The 22908-nt window shown below is 32.0% G+C and overlaps 2 protein-coding genes across 2 annotated transcripts in view; both read left to right on the top strand.

Annotated features, from left to right (window-relative positions):
* Positions 1–22908, top strand: part of LOC127732525 (cysteine-rich motor neuron 1 protein-like) — a 319989-nt gene that overhangs the window by 45976 nt on the left and 251105 nt on the right. The gene's annotated exons all lie outside the window — the stretch shown is intronic.
* LOC127732526 (uncharacterized protein ZC84.1-like) overlaps positions 4422–22908 on the top strand; it is a 108659-nt gene continuing 90172 nt past the window's right edge. The window contains exons 1-4 of the mRNA XM_052241554.1: positions 4422–4559; positions 11539–11638; positions 14816–14865; positions 15873–15984. Of these exons, the coding sequence (XP_052097514.1) occupies positions 4512–4559; positions 11539–11638; positions 14816–14865; positions 15873–15984 (310 nt within the window). The 5' untranslated portion in view covers positions 4422–4511. The remainder of the gene's footprint in view (positions 4560–11538; positions 11639–14815; positions 14866–15872; positions 15985–22908) is intronic.

The following is a 22908-nucleotide window of genomic DNA, read 5'->3' as shown; positions in this document are numbered from 1 at the left end:
TAAAACAAAATTGAAATGTCATTCAAAGAGTTGAAAGCTTCAGATATCAAAATTTTAAAACGTAAAACAAAATTGAAATGTCATTCAAAGAGTTAAAAACCTAAAAAATGACACACATTTCGCACAGCACAGAATTTGCTCTTTCTGCTAGCTCTTCATCGTGAATCAAAATATATGTCCTTGCTAGAGGATTTAATTCACAAAATTGATCTTTAATACAGGGTCAATAATGTTTCCAAGAAGTTTAAACAATCAAACCCTGCAAAAACTTATAGATGACAAACAGTGCACTGAAGTCCCGCATGAGGGTCTGGATGGGGGTTAACAGAAGAGAAAAAATGGACCAAAAAATAAATAAAAGAGAGTGATCGGGTGCTAAAATATAAAAAATACAGAGAACTGGACAAAAATATAAAGAATAGAGAAATCTGGCCTAAAATCAAAGAATACAGAAATGAAGGATCCTCCATCCAGACCCACAAAGAAACCAAGTAAAATATAAACAAGGATGCATATATATCTGAGTTAATCATCTGTAACCACGGGGTCATGTTTTTGTAAATATTAAGTTATCTGTCTATGTTAATCCTGTATAAAAATGAAATTAAAACAAGAAAATATTGTTATTGTCTTCCAGGACACCCTGAACAACAACTTGAACAAGGATATATAAGTTTTTGTTTAATGATATTTATCATTTTATTGTAACAATAAACTACAAAATCATCTTATCGGTCAACAAGTACAAAAAAAGTGTACTATATGCATTCAACGGACTATATACATAACAAAATTTACGAATGAAGTATTTTATGCGTACCACATTAACATAACCTAATACTATGAAAGCTTATCTAAAAATAGATGATACTTTGGACTAACATTGTACTTCAGGGGACGACGATTTGATATTATAGGGGGATGGGAGGATTTTTTGCGGATTGGCTATTCATTTTAATCTGCTGCTATGCATGCTTATTTTTCCACAAGGTTTCGCCAGAAGTAATGTATGACCATTGGCGGATCAAGGGGGTGGAGGTTCCGGGAGTTTGAACCCCCTCTTTGTATATTAATATTTATTTTATTTGAATTTATTTTTAATTATTTGACAGTTTATACTGTTCCGGGGACTTGACCCCCCCCCTTTTCAAAATGCAAAGATCCACGGCTGTACGAGTGTTAGATTTGGGTTGACAGAGTCGGCAAAAATACCGAAGAGTAAGAAAAATTACTTTAAAAATAAAGAAAAGAGAAAAATAACATAAAAAAATGTAGAATAAAGACAAATTATCTAATAAAATAAAGAAAACAGAAATGAATCACCTTTTTGTATGTAAACAATTATTGATTTCAATTTAATTACACCGCTTTTAAAAGTACAATTGAAAGTTCATTAACCGTTAACCTTAACTATAATAAGAAGTTTTACTTTTTTTGTATTACATGCGAATTTACATAATACATCATTAGACACAATGTATACATGTACGTAATATTTGTAAAATTGATCAAGTTATAAGGATATAAGAAAATGTATTAAAATTGATTAGGTTTATTACAGTCATAATAATGATATTCAAATTGAAAAAAAAGTTGAATATGTATTATATACTTAAATCGCTTAGTTTTATTATAAGACAAGCGTAAAACCTACGTCATTTGGTCTCAGGAGTAGAGTTATCTAATTGGCAATCATACCACATCTTTTTTTTGTATAAACGATAGAATTTTAAGACACAATATAGAAAGATAGCTCTTATAATGTTCTCTCAGAAATTAGAAAGAAGAAAATTGTGTCACGGAACTCGTTTCCTTGCTACACATCAAAAAAGCTTAATTAATACACATTCTTTTATCAAAGGGAGGCTATCTCAGTTATTCCCCCTTATGTGGCTACGTTGTTAAATAATTAACAAAAAAAAATAATATTCTGAAGCTGTACAAACAGTCGAAATAATCAGACATAACACGTAATTTTCTACATTCGGATGAGAAGTCTGACAAATATAAACATTTCGTTTCAAATATTATTAGTCTTCATATCTCTAAGATATTTTTAAAAAGTTTTAAAGAACAAAAATTAAAAGGTTTTGTTTATTTATTACTCTTGGAAATGTAAATATGTGCAACGCAGGGAACATAGGTAATTTATTATGCATATTCAAACGTCTGAATATTTCACAGAATCTGAGCTTTATGTTTTTTTGACGCACGTACTGACAACGAAAGTTTTTTTGTTTTGAGGAATTACTAAATCACACATGACTCAAATTTGCATAATAATTATGTATATTTAAATAAATTATTGATATATACGAATACAAGAAATTCGTAGACCTGAGTTTAAACCTTTTCCAGCTATGAAAATACTAACAAAAACTCATTAACAAAAGATCGACAACTGATTTAACTATAACAATCTTGAAATATATACAATTAAAACCAAAAACAAAAATGCGTGTACAATTCTAAAAATGACGTAGGTCAGGGTATATATATATATACAAAATATCAAGCTCCTGAACGTCCCGGGTCTATTAATTCAGGGTTTCCTCCTTCACTGTAATTTTTATTACATAATCTGACTAGAAAACTGTCGTCAAGGATGATTGTGGTCAAGTTTAGATTCAATAGGCGCGGTAGTTTTAGAGGAGAAGATTGTTTTGAAAAATATCAACGGACGCATAATGATGAGAAAAACGCACTTTTAAACAAGTGAGAGGTTTCGCTAGATATAAAACCAATTTTAGTCCACCATTTTCTACATAAGGAAATTGCTGTACCAAATCAGGAATATGACAGTTGTTTTCTATTCCGTTTGATGTGTTTGAGCTTTTGATTTTGCCATTTGGTTAGGAACTTTCCGTTTTGAATTTTTCTTGGAGTTAGGTATTTTTTTTTATTCTACTTTTTAATGGAATAAGCTCAAATTTGACCCAGATTTCTTCATGTTTCAAATTAAAAGAAAAGCATCAAATCAAAAACTTTTCTAACATAAAATTAAATCCTTTTTAACCGTCCAATTATTTTCTCTCCAAATGCTCGTAACTCAAAATCAAGCTCGGGGACCTCTTTTTCACTATTATTCAGAGCACGAAATGCATTGCTTATTTTCTATCAAAAGACTTCTACGAGAAAGAAATTACTTTTTTACAGACAGCAGCGAAGATGCTTTTATTAATTCATCGTATCAATTTATCGTATAAATTCACCGTATTAATTTATCGGGTTAATTCCCTCCCGATGAAATTATATTAACTCAAAAACACATACTACATACATATAGTATATTATAGATGAAAGAAAGGTCAACACAAAATTCAAGGTATTTACAGTGGCCAGTGCCCGCCCCCCCCCCCCCCCCCCCCCCCAAAAAAAAAAAGGGAAAAAAGAAAAAAAGTGAGAGGCGGTGATATTAAAGGGATATTCAAACTCAAACGTCGAAGACCGACAACGCCATTGCAAAAATCGACAAAAAGAAATGAAGTCTACTAAACACAACATAAAACAATAAAGACTGAGCAAACACGAACCCTACCACAACCCGGAGGTGATCTCATGTTTTCCCGAATAGTAAACGAATCCTGATAATATGTGTCCGGCATCTGTCCTGTTGCCTATGTAAGTGCAATTTCGGTGATAAGTCTAATTCGATGATGTTACATTCGAAAAAAAGAGGACGGGATTGTGGTTACGAAAAAAAAAACATAAAACAGTCAGTTGACCAACTACCACCCTAACTAAATTAAATTATTGGTAAACGCAGGTACTTAGAAAGGAAAATCAGTTTCAGCACCACTGGTGGCACCGGTTGTGTTGCTTATATAAATCAGTAATACACCAATTTAGATACATCTTTAATAATGAAATGGATATTACCGTTTATCAAACAATATTAGGGTTATCTATGGTACAAACAAATCTTTGCCAACCAAAACGGTTATTTGGTGTATAGTTGAATTGATGCAATTGGAACTTGTTTCGAGGAAAAACTGAGGTAGTTATATCTTAATTTAATTAGAATTGCATATATAAGTTCATGGACTTTGCATTAACGTCTATACATGTTGTTTTAGTAATCTAAATCATGTCAGTACCATAGCGCGTATGAGGCAGATATTACCCACGGTGCTGATAGTATTCAAATTTTATCTCGTGATGTTTTTAGAATAAATCTCTTTAAGGTTGAAGAATCAAATTTGTTATATAGTATGTTTCATGTAGTGCGTTTTTTTTCGTCTTGCCCTTAAGGTATGCGTACGTAATCAATTATCAGATTAATAGATTTTTACTTTACCTAATTTGCATAAGTTTGTCGTGCGCAATATGGTACAAACATTTTTATGATGAATTTTGTTATATATAAACTTTACCACTTTAATATTGTTCCTGTAAGCACACCTTTCACGTGAATTGAATCACATGTAGTCGGTTAAATATCGAGAAATCACAAGTTAAAAATTTAAGACGTTGTCTGGCAGTATTGAAGGAGTCAACTTGATCGTACGAAAATGTGGCAAGCCGGAATCTTGATCCTTTATCTTATTCATTATGTTCATGTAAGTTTTTAAATATATAAATCAATGCTATGATTATTTAAACAAACAACTTTATCTTTGATATTTAGCTCATTATCTGTAAAAGATGTATATACAATGGTGGAAAAGGGAGGGGGAGGCTCATTGAAACAACTTCAACATTTGTGTTGATATGATGGTAAATATGCATAAACTATAAAAACATGAAAAATGCACGAATTCCAAAATCATAAGCTTAAAACCGCGAATATAAATTTTAGCAGACATCTTCTTGCTAATTTCTAATGATTCATATTGATATATTTTCGTTCTTTTTGAAACTCTTTTTATTATTATCCTTATTATAGAGAATACTGTATATAAAGATTGTATTCGGTGGTTGTCGTTTTTTGCTGTATATCATATTTTGTTTTGTTTATCATTTCGTACATAAATCAGACCGTTGATTTTTTCGTTTGAATTACGGGGCATTTTATTGCTGAGTAGTATAAGGTATCGGTTTTGCTCATTGTTAAAGGCCGTACGGTGAACTATAGTTGTTAACTTCTACGTCATTTTATTTCTGGAAGAGAGTTGTCTCATTGGCAATCATACCACATCTTGCTTTTTTACAAATATACATAAAAAGCAATTTCTTTATGAATTGAAAAAAACTAAAGAAAACAAAAGACTATAAACAAAGGTTGTCATTATAAATTTTGATTGAAATCCGTAGGTTTTTACCTGTTTGACACACACCTCATTTAGGGTAATTAAAAATATATATTTGTCAATTGACGTCTTTTTGAGTCAGTAAACCCCGAGGCCAAAATAATTGAAAAGTCCAAAACCTAATACAAACGTTGAAAGGTTGGATAATATAAATGCTCTATTTGTTGATAAAATCTCACCAATGAGATATATTTTTAAATACACATCCCATAAACTTTTCTAAGCTACATATATATCTTCTTCAATATGTGTCTTTTGCTTGTCTAAATATATTGTTTAAAGAACAAAGTTAAAGCTATTAAATACAACCATCGAAAAAACGGTTGGGCTATCTTAAACGACAGAAAGTAAAAATGAGTACCCAATTTTGCTTTAAGCTTTGGGCAAATTAAACTAAGAAGTTTGATATTTTTAAATTCAATGATAATGCGAAAATAAAAATCGTTATTAGTTTACATTTTTGTCAATTCAATTCAAATCTGTATTGTCATTTTACTTCATTTATCATGTTTATAGCAAAATAAGAATAATCAATATCAGAATAAGCCTGTCTTTACAGTTTAATGTCATACAAGAAAATAAAGAATACTACACTATTTTGTTGTAAAATTTGAATCCTCTTTTTCTCGAATGTGGCATCAATGAATGAGACTATCACAAAGTATGTTGTACTAACATGAGTAAGACGAAGGTGCCACAAGTGGTGCAGCATCTACTTAACCTTCCGGAGCACACGAGATCACCTTCGTTTTTTTATAGGGTTTATTTTTTTCAGTTTTTAGTTGTCTAGGTTGAATTTGTCTTTTAGTCGTTTTTTTTTATGTATTTTTAATGTGGTTTTCTTTTTGTCTTTGACTTATAAGATTGAATATCACTTTGATATATTTTGCCTCTCTGTTAGAAAAATACTACCCATTCAGGTAGAACTTTAATAGTTAATATGCTTGAACATTGACGTTCTATTGATATAAGTTTTAACAGTTCAATATGCGACTGTCTCCCATGATATTTTTTAGTTTTCTTGTTTGAACAGTTTTAAATTTGTCATTTCGGAGCCTATTATAGCTGACTATGCGGTATTGGTTTTAATCATTGTTGAAGGCCGTACGGTGACCTATAGTTGTTAATGTCTGTGTCATTTGGTATCTTTGGCAATCATACCACATCTTCTTATTTTTATATACCAACACTTTTGACTACTGTTGTGTGTAAGGAACTGTAAAATATTTCAGTTACCATATGAATATCAGTGTCTTTAACATAATCAGTATGTTTATCTAAAAAAGAAAGAAAACGTATTTGTCTATTTTAGGGCAAGTCTGTTATTCAAACATGTATAAAACGATAAATAAAAAGTAATATCCTAAAAATATCCATATATAAGTCCCCGTGCCTGTAGTATATACCCCTTATATATTTGCAATTAGGGGTTTTTTGCTTGTGAGAGAGCCGTCTACATATTCCATTATCATGAATTTCTGTGTCATTTGGTCTCTTGTAGAGAGTTGTCTCATTGGCAATCATACCATATCTTCTTTTTTATATAAACAGAAGAAAAACCAGAAATGATATTAGACGTTCATCGTAGTAGTCCAAAGAAGTCGTCGCATTATACTTAAAATCCAACAAATTTAATAATGTATTGAAGCTGAAGCCCCGCTTATCTATTGATTGCAGATGTCAATCTTAATTACAATGCTTGAGCAAACATTTACATAATTTATACAAACAAAGCAAGCAAGCCAACCAAACCTTTTAAACTACTAGCATTAAAAAACTAGCTATAAATGCTTGATTTGAAATATAATCTACTTCTTATGTAGAAACCTAGTAAACAAAAATTGAAAGTATATCAAAGTTTTACAAATTTATGACTGTTTTCAGATAGTCCCTTTGTATGTTTACCTTACTTTAGATTAAAATGAGGTTTAAGGATGTTCGCTACTCTGTTTCAAAATAACAAGCTTTTTAAAAGACTGTTATAAATTGATAGTATATAAATGAATAAACTCAAAAAGCAGAAAAAAATAGAGGGTCTGTGTACTTCTTTTCGAGATATAATTCATTGAAAATTTGGCGGGAAATAATTCTCTCTAGATTTTTCATACATTTAACATTGGCACCTTTTTTTCTTGCAAAAACGATGAAAAAATAACAAGGATTTTATAAGATTTTCAAAGATGACATGTTACAATGTAAACAATATGTAATTAAATTATGGAAAGAAAATGCGGGGTTAGTGGGCAAATTTTTTAATGGCACTACATGGATAAAACCAGAGGATTCCGAATATATGGCAAAAATTAAAAAAACAAGAGGAGAGAACATCCTTAATTGTCGTCTTAACGTATTTGCAAAGAAGGTATAACACTTTACTTTTATGATCGCTGGCAAGAACATAAATGCTGAAAAAGTTTTACGTTTTTACCTTTTTAGAAAATCATAAATATCCACAATCAATACAACTGAGTTTTAATGGCTGCGCGTTAACATGTTTTCTTCCAAAAACCTAATATTGCTTAGATTTAAGCCGACGTGTTAAGCTAAAAGTGTACGTGAATGAGCTACATTGTAATAAAGAACACTTGCATTACATTTTTATAAGAAAAACTTATTCAATAGTATATTGTAAAGGACTAAATGTTTGGAGAGATCAATACAATATACTATTAAAAAAAAATTCAATAGTGACACAGTACACTTTAAAGTCAAATGTTATAAAGAAATACATTTGATCTATTCACACCTGCTGCGCTCATTACCATAAATACACTTAATCCATTCACACCTGCTGCGCTCATTACCATAACGATCACTAAATAGATTTTGTGTATATTTAATCACTATAAAAAAGGATTAATTTTATCATTCTTATACTGATTAGGCGTTCACGGTACATCTCCTTTATTGTAAACGGTCAAAGACCTGATGAATATACATATGACCGCGATCTAGACGTGTATACAATGTATAACATTTACTTAATATGCGTTTTAAATACAATTTTGTTTTCGTGCATATTTGAGAACTTAACGGTACTGTAAAGAAAGAACAGGTTATTTCACATGAAAATAATGATTACACCAATAAATTATAAATTTATGGTTGATTGATTGATTGTTGTTTGCTTTGAATTCCAGTGGCAAATATTTTATGCATGTCCAAAACGATATCAAATTAACAATAACTCCAATCGATCAGTCATATAACCATGGTAACAGAGGACGTCCAGGATGAAAGTTAGGGAAATTTTGACTGCCACTGGAAAATTAGGGTATGTTTGATAGGAACAGAAATTTTGCCTTGTAGCAGGCCATCTACAGACCAACTCTTTTTCTTGCAAGGGTTTTTAAGGTGCTGAGAGCATAGCACTCTCTTTACACGAGGTATCGTCTTACTTTTGCAAGGGTTTTGATGCCGGTCGGAAAAGATCAATGTGATGATGTTTTTATTCCCCAGTGACCAGACGTGTAGATAAATAAAATTGGATTTCAAAACTTGATTTTATTTAACGCAATGAAATATGTATGCATACTTACAAACTAACACATCCTTAATCTGTATTTTACTTGCGAAACACTCTCATAATGCATATGAACAACGGCACTTTAAGATATGAGCTGACTTCACGTCCGTTGCCATGATGTAGCATCATGACGCTCTGACCATTTAATAGTCAAACTGCAATTTAAATGTCGACCTTAATTGTCTTAAATGGATTTTTTGTTTGTTCCCAGCCCCCTTCCTTCCCTGGCTAAGGTTTTCCATCTTACTTCTTGTACTCAATTTATATTGACCGTTATCTATTAGACGTGTTGGATAAATGATTACTTTTGACATGCAACAAACGAAAGTCGAGAGACGATGAAAATTTCAAAGGGGTCGTCTGAAAAGACGTATTGATTTTTTTCTATCCTTAACATGATAATGCATTATGTAAAGTCAAATGAAACATGATAAAGTAAGGATTTTATTATTTTCAGTCAATTAAATTGTGCCCTTTTTCTACCAAACCAGTGCAAGGTTTATCAATCTGGTTTATTTTCCTGCGCGGATGACGTCACATTGTACCAACTAATTTATGACATTTAAGTCTGCAAATAGCATGTTCGACATTAACTCTGCATTCTCCAGTGCGACGACTTAGCTTCTGGCATTTAAAATTAGAACGATCTCTTCTTGTTTTATGACTTAAAATTTGTGTCGTTTGTAAGTCGTCGTTATTAGATAACGGTTAGCACATATTTTATCCTCTAGTATGAAAAGCTTCTCTGAGAAATCAATTTGAAGTCCGTGTCCTATTTCTGGCATCGAGTTGAATTGTTGTGCATCATTTTGATGGCCCAGGAAATCGCTGCGTACACGTCGTATGTGATTTTGGTTGTTAATCAAAATCTGGTTGCAAATACAGTCAATATGTCTGTGTCCGGAATAAAACTGTTCTTGTGGCTCATTTTGCGATAAATTGTATGAGATGTACCGTCTACTGCCGCCAATGCAGACCTGGCCATCACCCTTGCAAGCACAACTTCAATATACGACGGCAAATCCAATTGAAAAACATCTCCCACAACAACGGTACTATACCATCAATTGTATGTGACAAAGTGAATGAAAAACACCAGACAACAAATACATATTCGAAATACACGGATATGTTCTTAGCCACAAGATTACCATCAAAAGGCGATTTCTGGGAGATTAGTTGCATTTGACCGATTGATAAGGAAGCAAGTGCCAAAATTTGCAAAGGCTTTTGGTATTGACGATTCAGAATCTGATTCTGATTCTAATTAAAATAAACAGAATATCCTAGTATATGACTCGTTTATTTTTTTTTTAATATATCGCTATGTCATAAAGACAAATATGAATATAATACAGACGTTCTCATTCATGACTTGTAGGTTGAGTCTTTTGTCTGAACTACAAAACATTATCGTCGAGTGAGATAGCATTGGCGGTTCCAGGAAGGGGAGTGTTTCCGGGGGTTGGAACTCCTCTTTGTCTTCCGATGTTTTTTTTCAATTATGTGAACGTTGCATGGTGTTGCGGGTGTTGGAGTCCTCCCCTTAAAAAAAATGGTTGGATCTGCGCCTGGGTAGCAATGTTATAAAGTTATTATTTTACCGAGTAGCTCAATAGTTATTATACTGCTCATCTGAGATGGTCATTAATTTAAATGTCTCAACTATAGACACTCGACTCTCAATTGTCAACAATAGTTATTTATTTAATATGTATAATTAACAACATTTAGAAACTCATCAGAAATAAGTCAGTTAAACATTACACGGAGTTTACAATAACAATAAAAATCGACTGTATCATCAATTTGAGGCAAACATGGTTTTAAGCTAGGTTAATCTTTTTGCCGAAATGTGGCCTTGAATTGAAATGAAAATACTAGTAACCAAATATATCGAAAGGCCATACTTTTAAATTGGTTCTCAAATGGGTATATATATTTTCAAAACCCCTAAATGCCTAATGAACCAATTGTCTTCATAAGAGTAGAGTAAAGGCGCCAAAATGAATCAAGATCATAGTGTGCACTTTGCATCTTCCGCAAAAAAAAATCAGTTGTTGAAACCTAGAGTCCAGTATGTTCTGTTACAAACATATCCAACTATCGCGGTCATCACGTGACTTTTACATGTCAATTGTTTATCATTAAAGGCCGATCGTTTTATCAAGGAATATGAACGGGCCACATAGATTGGACGATCGTAGCCTCTTTTCTGTATTGGGTTATTTTACCTTCCAACCCAGCGTAATAAAGATTTTTCTTATTTACAATTAAATATGTTCTTAATTTCAGTTCAGAAACATGATTTCTTGCTACAAATTAAGTTTGAAAATCGAAGTGCCATAACCACACAGCCTTCGTTAACCTCTTCCTTAACACTCGATACATTAGCAATGGGACCTTTTATATGCCTGTACCAAGTCAGGAATATGACAGTTGTTGTCCATTCGTTTGATGTATTTTGTCATTTGATTTTGCCATGTGATTAGGGACTTTCCGATTGAATTTCCCTCGGAGTTCAGTATTTTTATGATTTTACTTTTTTTTTTCATATCATCAATTTTCTCAAATTATGTGTTGTAAATAATATCCTTCCAACCCCTAAACAGATCAGAAATATATATATAATGCAAATATATAATTTACTAAGGGATCTTTTTTAATTGAGTGTAATATTTAAGTACTCTTGAACTGTTATATTCATATATATTTGCATTTCTAATATAAATAAAAATACTATTTAATTTTTGTTAACCACAGACAGGAAATGATCCACGTTGTCCAGTATTGAACCGTAGTGTGAGATGCAAGAGTTACCTAAAAGTTGATCAATGTCAGACAGATACCAACTGTCATGGTGGTTAGTAATAAACATATCTTACACAGATACCAACTGTCTTGGTTGTTAGTAACTAATATATCTTACACAGATACCAATTGTCATGGTGTTATTAATTTACATATATATCAATCTTAAGCTAGATTTGGAGGCAATGTTATCTTAATATAGCTGTTAACAATAATTCGTCAAATGCATTTTATGAATATCGAGTACTCTAAAATTAAAAAAAAGTAGAAATGCAAAGTTCTCATAGAAAATTTCCCATAATGTACACGATATTCATTATAGAGAAAAAGTGAACAGTTTTATATCATTTGACATTACTGAAAAAAGCTCCAAGCTTCAAATACATGTAAAGAAATGAAGTACATTGATATTAAACGAACTTGAGATAAAAGTTACAACAGATACAGCCTCATATCTTGACATACATCTAGAAATTGACAATGAGGGTCGGTTGAAAACAAAACTTTATGACAAAAGAGATGATTTCAGCTTCCCATTTGTGAACTTTTCATTTCTATGTAACAACATTCCAGCAGCGCCTGCATACGGAGTATATGTCTCCCTGTTGATACAATATTCAAGGGCTTGTGTTTCCTGTCACGATTTCCTTGAAAGAGGGTTGCTACTCACAAAGAAGCTATACAAACCAAGAGTTCCAAGTGATGTAGTTGAAATCACCCCTTTGTAAATTTATTGGCGGCTATCATGAGTTGGTTGACCGTTATGGAATATCTGTTTCACAGATGACAACGGAAATGTTCCAATTGTCATAATGAAAATCTCGTCCCCTTCCCAAGAATGTGACTACCGAATTAGATATATAACCGGGTTTGTACTTACAAGAGCAACACGACGGGTGCCACATGTGGAGCAGGATCTGCTTACGCTGAGATCATCCCCAGTTTTTGATGGGGTTCGTGTTGCTTAGTCTTTGAGTTTCTATGTTGTAATGTGTACTGTTGTTTGTCGGTTTGTCTGTTTGTATTTTTTTTAGCCATGGCATTGTCAGTTTATTTTTCGACATAAAAAAAGTTAAATCACAAAAACACTTAACTCCGAGGAAAATCCAAAACGGAAAGTCCCTAATCAAATGGCAAAATCAAAAGCACAAGCACATCAAACGAACAACTGTCATATTCCTGACTTGGTACAGGCATTTCCTTATGTAGAAAATGGTGGATTGACCCTGGTTTTATAGCGCTAAACCTCCCACGTGTATGACAGTCGCATCAAATTAAGTGTTTGAATGTCCCTTTTGGTATCCTTCGCCTCTCTTTTAACTATATTGTGCTATTTTGTGGCGGTCAGTTTTTTTTAGTGAGGATGACAGATTGCCCAGAAATAACAACCGACCTTCGGTAGGAAAACTGACAATCATTGTCAATTGAGATTGGAGTCGAACGAACCTGCCACAAGCGGGATTCGAACTCACAACCTCAGTGTTGACAGGCCAAGGACACAGTAGTTCGACTACTTAGACATATTAGATAGATGTAAACAAACTAGAAATTATGGTGACAAATTATTGAATTCTACTTTCATATATGGTAGATTATTTGATATCCGATCGGTTAACCACATCCCCTTTTGGTCACATTCCATTTGTTACATATGAATGTGCTTTTATTGATGACATCAGCCATTGATTGAAATACAATGTTTTAAAGAGTTGTTAACCAACACTGATCATTAATTATGTTTAATAACATTGCCATATAAGCGGTAGGTTTGGCTAGCCATAAAACCAGGTTTTTCTTAAAATGTCCTGTACCAAGTCAGGAATATGACAGTTGTTATCAAATATCTATGTATGTTGGCGTTTGTTTTTGTTGCACTTCAGTGTTTCTGTTATTCCTTCGTTTTCCTCTTATAGTTAATGTGTTTCCCACAGTTTTAGTTTGTACCTCGGATTAATTTATTCTCAATCGATTTATGACTTTTGAACAGCGGTATATTACTGTTGCCTTTATTTATGTTACTTTCTTCCCAGTAATTTCTCTTGTTTATTTAGTGCAGCAACTAATGGGAAACTAATGGTCATAGTTCGTTTAGCAATATTACAAACTAAACATTTGGAATGTATGAATTTTCATTATTTATATTTGTTTGATTTATTTGTTGAATATTGCTTGCTTAACTAATAGTTATTTGAAGAATTATATATATATAACAAAACATTTATAAAAGAAATATATAACTACAGCTGCTCAGGTCAAGTAGTTAATTCAAACGAACCCTAGACAGTATCATTTTCTTTCTGATAGAATGTCTTGAAAACCGTAATAGTTTCTTTCACCTGATTTGATACAGTTAAACCGACTTATGAGTAAGATAAATTCCACTTAATAAATGTCATCACTTGCAATGATGTCTTATATAATAACATGAATGAGTCACGAGTTTTTCCTGTATTGTATGTACAAGAACATGTATCTCTTAGTTAGCCATTCAAGACACACCCATTGTGCATGAAATGTTAAAACAATGAAAATAGCACTTTATGAATTATGTGGGTCCGTACCGCTTTTCTGGATTTATCTTCATCGGGAACGCTCATAGCCAAACATTTGAAAGCCAATAATAAAAGTTCCGAAACATATGATGAGCAACACGACAAAAACGGACAGATTGGAACGTTACTGACTTCATCGAATATACATTATTGCATCCATTTTTTATTGCGATTTTTTAAAGAATTGTTAAAAATGCGAGATTAATTATTGCGCTGTCAGAAACATTTGCATAGAGATATATGTTTCTGATGCGAGTTATTATCAATGAGATACTGTAAATTCAGAAATAATTGCGATGTTTTTATTATTCCGATATATGCGACAGGATTTTAATCGCAATAATTTAATCTCGCATTTTGAAATTTTTTATATGAATTCAATAGGATTTTTCCCAATATCGCAAAAATTAAAATCGCATTTAAGTCTAAAATGACAAAATCGCAATAATTAATGCACGCTATATATTCTGAGTTTACAGCTCAACCAGTCGCATTATTCACATTTAAACTCACAATAATTTCTGAATTCAAAGTAATTGATTCATTATCATGTGATGGATATTTTAGATGTTTACATGTATTAGCATGCACTTTATTTTTAATCTGAGAATGTTTTATATGATAAATGGCTTCGAAACGCAATAATTGTTGAATACTTTGTTTTTGTTATTTTCTAGGCAAAGTATGTTGTCCACAAAAATGTGGAAAAGACTGCGTCACCCCAATCGTAAGTAATGTTCATTTGAAGTAACGAAAAAAATATCTGCTTTAATTGCCAATAAGGAAGGAATTCATATACATTAACTTTATTGCTGAAATGACCTAGACCATTACCTGTATATTAATTCATTTGAACGGTAGTATGTGATTTATCGAAAGTAAAAGATTAAGAGAGCATTAAAAGAAAAGCATTGATACAGTCTTTGTACATACTTAAACATTTTTAAAGCATTGCCAATTTTTTTTTTACAAATCTATTCTCTACAAATTTCATACATTTATCGCAAAACATTTATTTTATTAACTATGATAAATGCAAGAATTATTTCAAGACCACAAAAGTATATTTTCGTAAAGTCTTATATTTTTTTCTAATTCTTATAAGCAACAAGAATATCACTATTACCTATACTCATTCCTTTAGTAAGTAAAACAAGAAGTAAATGGGAAGTTTAGGGTATATCGGATATTAAACTGTACAGTCTCCTCAGATCTTAGCCTGAACATTGAATCACAGTTAATGTTTTTGTTTTTGAAGACTTTACTGTTTACTAAAAAAAATCTGGTAAAATCTACATGGATGTTCAAGGATAACTCGTGGCAAGTATAACCCGTTGCAAGGATAACCCGTGACAAAGTTAACCATGCCTGCCTTATCCAGTGATAGGCACTCAAAAATATTCGATCCAACTTCCAATTCAACAACTCACTTTTAAGAACAAATGTCATTAGCCTTTTCGATCTATATTTAGATAGTTATATTACGTCCTAAACGTACACTTTAAAATGTTACCGCTAGACACAGGCTGACCACATTAGTTAAACACAATTAAGAACAAATACATTTTATGTCCAGCTAGTCACTTAAATGCTGACTCTACATGGTAACCTGCTATATTTCCACATTTGATGGGAGAACGACATTTCGAAATATTCGATATCTTATTCGATCTTCATATTCAAAATAAACTTGTTTCCTTAACAAATACTTTTATTTAATTTTTTTTATTGTAGCCTGCAAAACCCAGACCAGGAGTGTGTCCATCAGTTCCGAAGGACGTACCAGAAATTTGTAAACGTATTCGTGTGATTTCTAACTGTCATGTTGACACAGACTGTAGAAGTAGTAAGTACAATTTGCCAGTAATTCAATCTAATTAAAATACAGATCATGTGTCTCATGCTGCGTTCACACGTAATTCGAATTCGATTCGCATTAACTAATTCGAATTAGTTTAATTCGCATTCGAAACGTTTAACGTCCAAATGTAAATTCTAATTCGAATTGCAATGCGCGTCAAAATCGCTTTACTGTCCTAACGACGTTAACTTTAGTTCGTATTAACAAAAACGCATTTCTAATGCGAATTGGATAATGCGATTTAGCCAATTCGAATCAATTCGAATTAAAAAAGAAGAGTGTGTGAACGCGATTAGCGAATTCGATTCACATTCGATTCGAATTCAATTCGAATTAAATGTACGTGTGAACGAGGCATAAGCTTTGCTTACAAAGGATCTTGAAAAATCTATAAAAGTCGTGGTCATTAAACGGAGTATAGTATCAAACGATCTGAAAATCTCTTTAAAGTTGATGATAATTTTACAACTATCAAGACGAGTTTAATAAACAAATTGAAACGCATTGAAAATATAAAAAAAACCCTAACATTGTTTTATCTTTTCATGTATTTTTCTCGTGCTCCATGCTTCTTGTGTTGATTATTTATCAAGGTCACGATTCGGTAAATATCGGCAACATAACCAGAAGTTTTATTAACATCCAAAGTTTATGATCAACAAACCCAGCAAGAAACATTTGATTGTCGATTATACGTTATACGTTAAAGATCCGGAATAAACCTAACAAAATCCACATAGGACTTAGTATAGTCTACATTCATGCATTGATTTTATTATTTACATTATAATAAACAAACAATCGATTCAAAAGACTTTAAATGTCTGAACAATAAGAAATTTTCATCAAGTATTATTCAGATATTTCATTATGGTTAATACAGCTGTAACATAGCACAAGTAAAATATGTTTACAGCACCTCCGAAAGCTCTGTGATCACTGATAACTACAGGAGTGAATCGATATAAAACATTTTCGATCAAAATGATTGTCTCGTTTGAAAAATTGTTGGCATGGGAAATAGATCAATCCCATCTGTTAGCAATTTAACTGGAATGTCATCAACATATATTTCTAAACATGCTAGACATGTATTCAATTTATCAACAAACGGTATTCTTCGTTTTGAGCACCTGTGAACTCCAATGTTCTCATTTTTTATCACGTCTAACGACTTCTAACAAATATTGCCACTTGCACCGAATTCCTGTATGAAGAATAACTGCTTTATCTAAGATTCGTATACGTCTTGATTCTACGTTTCCAAGGACTAATATTAACTATGATAGAAATATAATTTGTTAAGCTAGCTAACGTTTTCGATGATATTATTTGTAATTGCAATTCATTAATTTGTTTGCCTTTCATCTACCCGATGCTTTGCTAATGATTTTGTATTTTATACTTCAGGTAATCAAAAATGTTGTAGACAATCATGTGGAAATTTTGCTTGCACTGATCCTATAAAAGTATGTTACTTCTATTATTCAAACAGTCTGTAGGAAAATAAAAAATGGAAGTTATAGGCTATAGGTTTATGTAAAATAGACAACACATTTTTTTTTGTTTTCAATATAATGGCACTATCAACAAATGTCACAGAAGTTGGAGGTTTAGCTAGCTATAAAGCCAGCTTTAACCTACCGTTTTCTATACAAATGTTCGGACTGAGTCAAGAATAAACTTAGTTATTTTCCATTCGTTCCGTTGTTTGATATGGTCGAGCGTTTGAATTTGCCAGGTTTAATGGACTTCCCTATTTTTAATTTACCTTGGAGTTTTGTATTTTTGTTTATACTTGTCTATTGCACAGAGAAAAAAAACAATGACGTGTAAAGCAACGGCTGGCAAAGCTTTACACAGACATTTGAAATTTAGTAACAAGAATCCAACATAAAACCGTAGTGTACTTGATTGTTCCAAATGAATTAATACTACCTGTTCCCACCAAGTGTGTGTTAAGATACAAAAAAAAACCAATCATATCTTACCTCCTATACATTTCTAGGAATATCATGGGTTGAAAACGACCGCGTGGAAACCCTGTATATTTAGTAGTATATTTATGGGGTTAGTAGGCGTGGTTCATTTTAATACACGGTTCCAATATAAAATCGCAGTGTACTCCGTTGTCCCGGAAATGTCAAAACTACCTTTTGCCACCAAATTTCTCTGTTTAAATACCGTAAAGAATCATATCTGGTAAAGAGGCGACACATAGGAGCGGATTGGTAAATGTATCGTATATGACCCTTACACATAACAAAATTTATGAACCATCGATAATGTAAATTATCTATCTCTATACTTGACTATACAAAATATAATGAACTAAATAGTGCTAATGTCACCAATGAGTCTTCAACGCAGCGGAACAGTTCCGCACCGGAGACGCGCTTCAACTGACCCCGAAACAATAATGTATACTAGTTCAGCGAAATGGTCGCCACACCGAAACATATAAATGAACCAAAATTGAAAAACACACAAGAATAACAAAAGCTAGAGGTTCCTAACTTGGGGCAGGCGCATAAATGCGTCAGGATAAAACATGTAATGTGAAATCTGAACCCTCCTCGTACCTACTAAGAAGGATTTGGCAATTACTTTAGGTCATTGTTGATTATATACCTCCTCAACTGTTTGGGATTTATACATCCTTTGCTTTCAAATATTCTGCTTTGAGCGTTCCTGATGAAGGTATATTCAGAACAGCGCTTCGGACGCATTAATTTATATAGTGTTGTTTTCATGTTCTACCCAACGTTTTCAACAATTCTAAACATAAATAAAAAAAACCAACAACAAAAAAACCGACACATTCACACACAAAAATGTTAAACTAAAACTGATGGGTTATTAGAAAACGGGTTTTGGGAGGAAAAGATACACTTTTTTGACAATGCATCACATTTAATTGTGTTTTCGAGAAAATAACTATCATTTTTGGTATATTTGTTTTGTCGATTTAAACATCATCTCATCCTCATGATCATTGTTTTCGTATCTTTTAATTTAAATAATGCCAGATATGCAAGAGAAGACCCAAATTTCAATTACAACTATTGAAACTCTTTTTGTTATTACATATTTTACATTCAAATTGTTATGCAATGGTTACCAAAATTTTATTTTATGATTATTCGAATACAAAAGAAAATCAACTTCTGAGAAACAAAGACGAAATTATGCTTTTAAAAGTAAGAAGAAACTTTATTCGCTCTGCTGTTTTTTAACAAGCACTAAGGGACTGGTCATTTGTAAATGAATGTATTTGATAGACTAGAGACATTGACTATGACGAAATAGAAACAATGTTCCTTCAATATACTGATCTGTTTTAATATTCAATAGGGTGAACGTCCTGGATGTCCAGTTTGTTTCCAAAACCAACCTAGCACAGACTGTCCTGTGTGTGTTCATTTCCAGCAGCTGTGTTACGCAGATACAGATTGTAAAACAGGTCAGCGTATTGTTGTATATAAAGTAGGTCAAGGCTAAAGCTTTAAAAATGAACAAGTCAACAGGGAAAGCATCTGTCTCAAATTGTGATTTTACTGTTTAAAAAGCATTTCTCCATTTTATGCCAACGTCTTAGAAGACAAATTTATAATAATCCAATTTCTAATATACTTAAGGTTTCAATAAATGTCTTCATTAAAGTTGAAATATACGATTTACAAGGATGGTTTTCATATACAGTGTACAGTGTTCTACTTTTAGTTACAAGCACATGATATGCACCTCTATGATTACCTGCACATGCCAAATAAATATAATTTGACAAGCAACCCTAAGACTACAAGAACTTTATTTATGATATTTTGCTTGCCAGTTTTTGGCATGATTCATTGTGACACATGCTTCTATACAACCTTTATATACTATCAATATTTTTCAAGCAAGATTATTTGTTGACATTAAGTAACATTCTTCAACATTTAAGTTTGTCTCAAAAACTGTTTATCGCTTACTATGATGATAAAATATGAGTTTGCACTTTAAACTTAAGGATATGCTCTTCTTTCTACGGTAATACATGGTATTTCGCTTGCTGATGTCACGCAACTGTAATGTGTATCGTTTTGAAATTAACAACACAAGGCAGTTAAGTTCAAAGGTCATGTCTGATCTCACCTACCTTAATAGATAGGTTTTAGTAGGTTTCCGGAAAATAATGATAATACTGCTTGATCAAAGTATATGTTGTTATGTTACACTATTGTTTCAGATAAGGGTGAAGGTTTGGTACCATTAAAACGTTTAAACCCGCTGCAATTGTTTTCACCTGTCCTAAGTCAGAAATCTAATGTTCAGTAGTTGTCGTTTGTTGATATGGTTCATAAGTGTTGAAAACCGTACTTTGACTTATAATGGTTTACTTTTATAAATTTTGACTTGGATGGAGAGTTGTCTCTTTGGCACTATAACCACATCTTCTTATATTTATCCATAATATTTGATGGTTTTGACATATTATTGTTTAGGAGTTATGCCCCTCAGATAGGTAAAAAAACCTGTGTTACATTGAAAACTTGTATTTCTTTGGTTTGCGGATAATAACTAAAGTACGACATGTACTTGACCAAATCTTTTGAAATTTGACCACAATGTCATACATCATAAAATCTGGCCATGTTTAATTTAAAAGATTTTTATATATTATTCAAGATTATATCCCTCAATAACACTTAATTTTTTAATAATTTCCGGATGAAAATTAGGAGCCAAAAAAAAAATGTAAATTTGAACACAATGTTATCGGTCTACAAGTCAAGTCAAATTTTGATGGTTATCCCCATTAATCGTTCCAAAGATACCATAAAAAATATGGTTATATCCAGATGATAATTTAAGGGGCATGAGCTGTTAAATGTACGTTCCCGATTTGGTCCAAATTCTCATATTTTATTTATAACGTACTAAAACGAATTTCTTAATTACAAAAAGTCCAAAAGAAGAAAATAATAATGCATGTGTTCGGTATAACATTTTGTACGTATTTAAGTTCATGCGTCATCAAATTATCCACATACATTACCTCCGAAGACTTCCGACGGTCATATAACCCAATATAAAAATAAATACAAGTATAAATAAATAGCGAGCACATACAGTCAGATTTTCTAGGTCTGTTTGATTTCATGTTATAGATTGAAGATGTAGGTAAATCATCAGTTTACCTGTATAAGAATGATTTTTGTGGTCCGAGTCAATCAACAAAATGGGTTTTCCTAGTGGCTCCTTGTTTCACTTTTCAGTGTTGACATTCTGTTTAATAAATGAGCCACATGATGAACACATGATCACCCACCATCTGTAAAGGTCAAATTAAAAGGTTGTATAAATACTGATTCAAATGAATTATTGATTTGCAAGTTTCTTATTTTTTTAACATATTTTGACGAAATTGAATAAAACTGGCTGCTAATAGCTATATGATATTTCTATATACCGCTTTAATAAATGTTTGAAACAAAAAAAAAAGCATATTTTATTTTTGTGGAATTCATAGGTAATGCCCCTTTAAAGTACTATTCGACTAAATATTTTAAGTCATAACACAGTTCTAGTTTGATGATAAGTATTCAAGAGAAGGACAAAAGATACCAGAGGGACAGCCAAAATTATAGATCGAACACAAACTGACAACGTCATGGCCAAAAATAAAAAGACAAACAGACAAATAATAGTACAGATGAAACAACATAGAAAACTCAAGACTAAGCAACACGAACCCCACCAAAAACTGGAGGTGATCCCAGGTGCTCCAGGAGGGGTAAGCAGATCCTTCTCCACATGTGGCACCCGTCGTGTTGCTTATGTTATTACAAATCCGGTAAATAGTCTAATTCGGTAGGCCACATTCGTGAAAAGGGAAGGGTATTCAAGAGTTATGCTGACAGCTTTGATTTTTTTTTTGGTTTGCAGGTGATATATATGTAATGAAAGTACTATTGACATTTTACACAATCCTTTTAGATTATAAGACAATATCATGAACAATGAAATACAGGTAACATTAAATTTGAATTTTGGTTGATATTTGACATGAAGAGATACATTTACTAACAATTTTGAAATTTTGTGTAAATTGCATCGTACATTCTGTATTTACATTTGAAAAAATCTAAACAAATTACAGCGTACTTCAAAAACATAAAGGTAACAATAGGCAACTATGTTTTTCTTTTTTTTTTCTTCTTCTAATTTTTATGATATATTTTCAGGTCAAATGTGTTGCTTCAATCCTTCTTGTGGTACATCATGCAGGGGTAAAGGTATGTTAAATCTTTTCCGTGATTAAACTTTATAAATCCCTATAAAACAGCAGAGCTGTTATGAAGATGTTTCTTTTTATTTTCACAACTCATTTTCTTTATTCTCTTAGTCCGCTGTTTTCAATGATATATTTAAAACGCTTTTAAATAATACTAAAATTTCAACATTTCAATAGCTTGACAGAAGAACTACTAATATCCATTTAAATTAATATCTTTACTTCAGAAGTATGACTTCAGATTTTTCTATTTGAATTGGTTAATATTTGTCATTTCTGCCATCAATATTGAGTGGGTGCTATTTCTGTCATCTAGGTGTAATACCACCATTGATTTTCCCCTATTAGTCTTTGTTAAATTTGCACTTTTTAAAAAATTGTGCAGAATTTATCTTTGTTTCACATAAAGAAATACTCAGCATAAGTAAAGTTTTATCCTGTCCAGTACTATGGAAAAAATGTCACATAACATTTCATTTCATTGCATATAAGAAAATAACCATCACCAATCAAATTTTTCCCCTTTTATAACCTGTGTACGAGCTTTAGTAACCATGTAACCTCAAGTTTCTAAAATATTCTATAGAAACCCCAAATAAGAAAATAAAGGTGCTTTGAAATACCCAAGA

Source organism: Mytilus californianus, unplaced genomic scaffold (genome assembly GCF_021869535.1).
Source record: "Mytilus californianus isolate M0D057914Y unplaced genomic scaffold, xbMytCali1.0.p SCAF_25, whole genome shotgun sequence".
Classification (NCBI taxonomy): Eukaryota; Metazoa; Mollusca; class Bivalvia; order Mytilida; family Mytilidae; genus Mytilus; species Mytilus californianus.
Note: the sequence above shows the minus strand (reverse complement) of the source record. Positions and strands in the feature narration are given on the sequence as shown.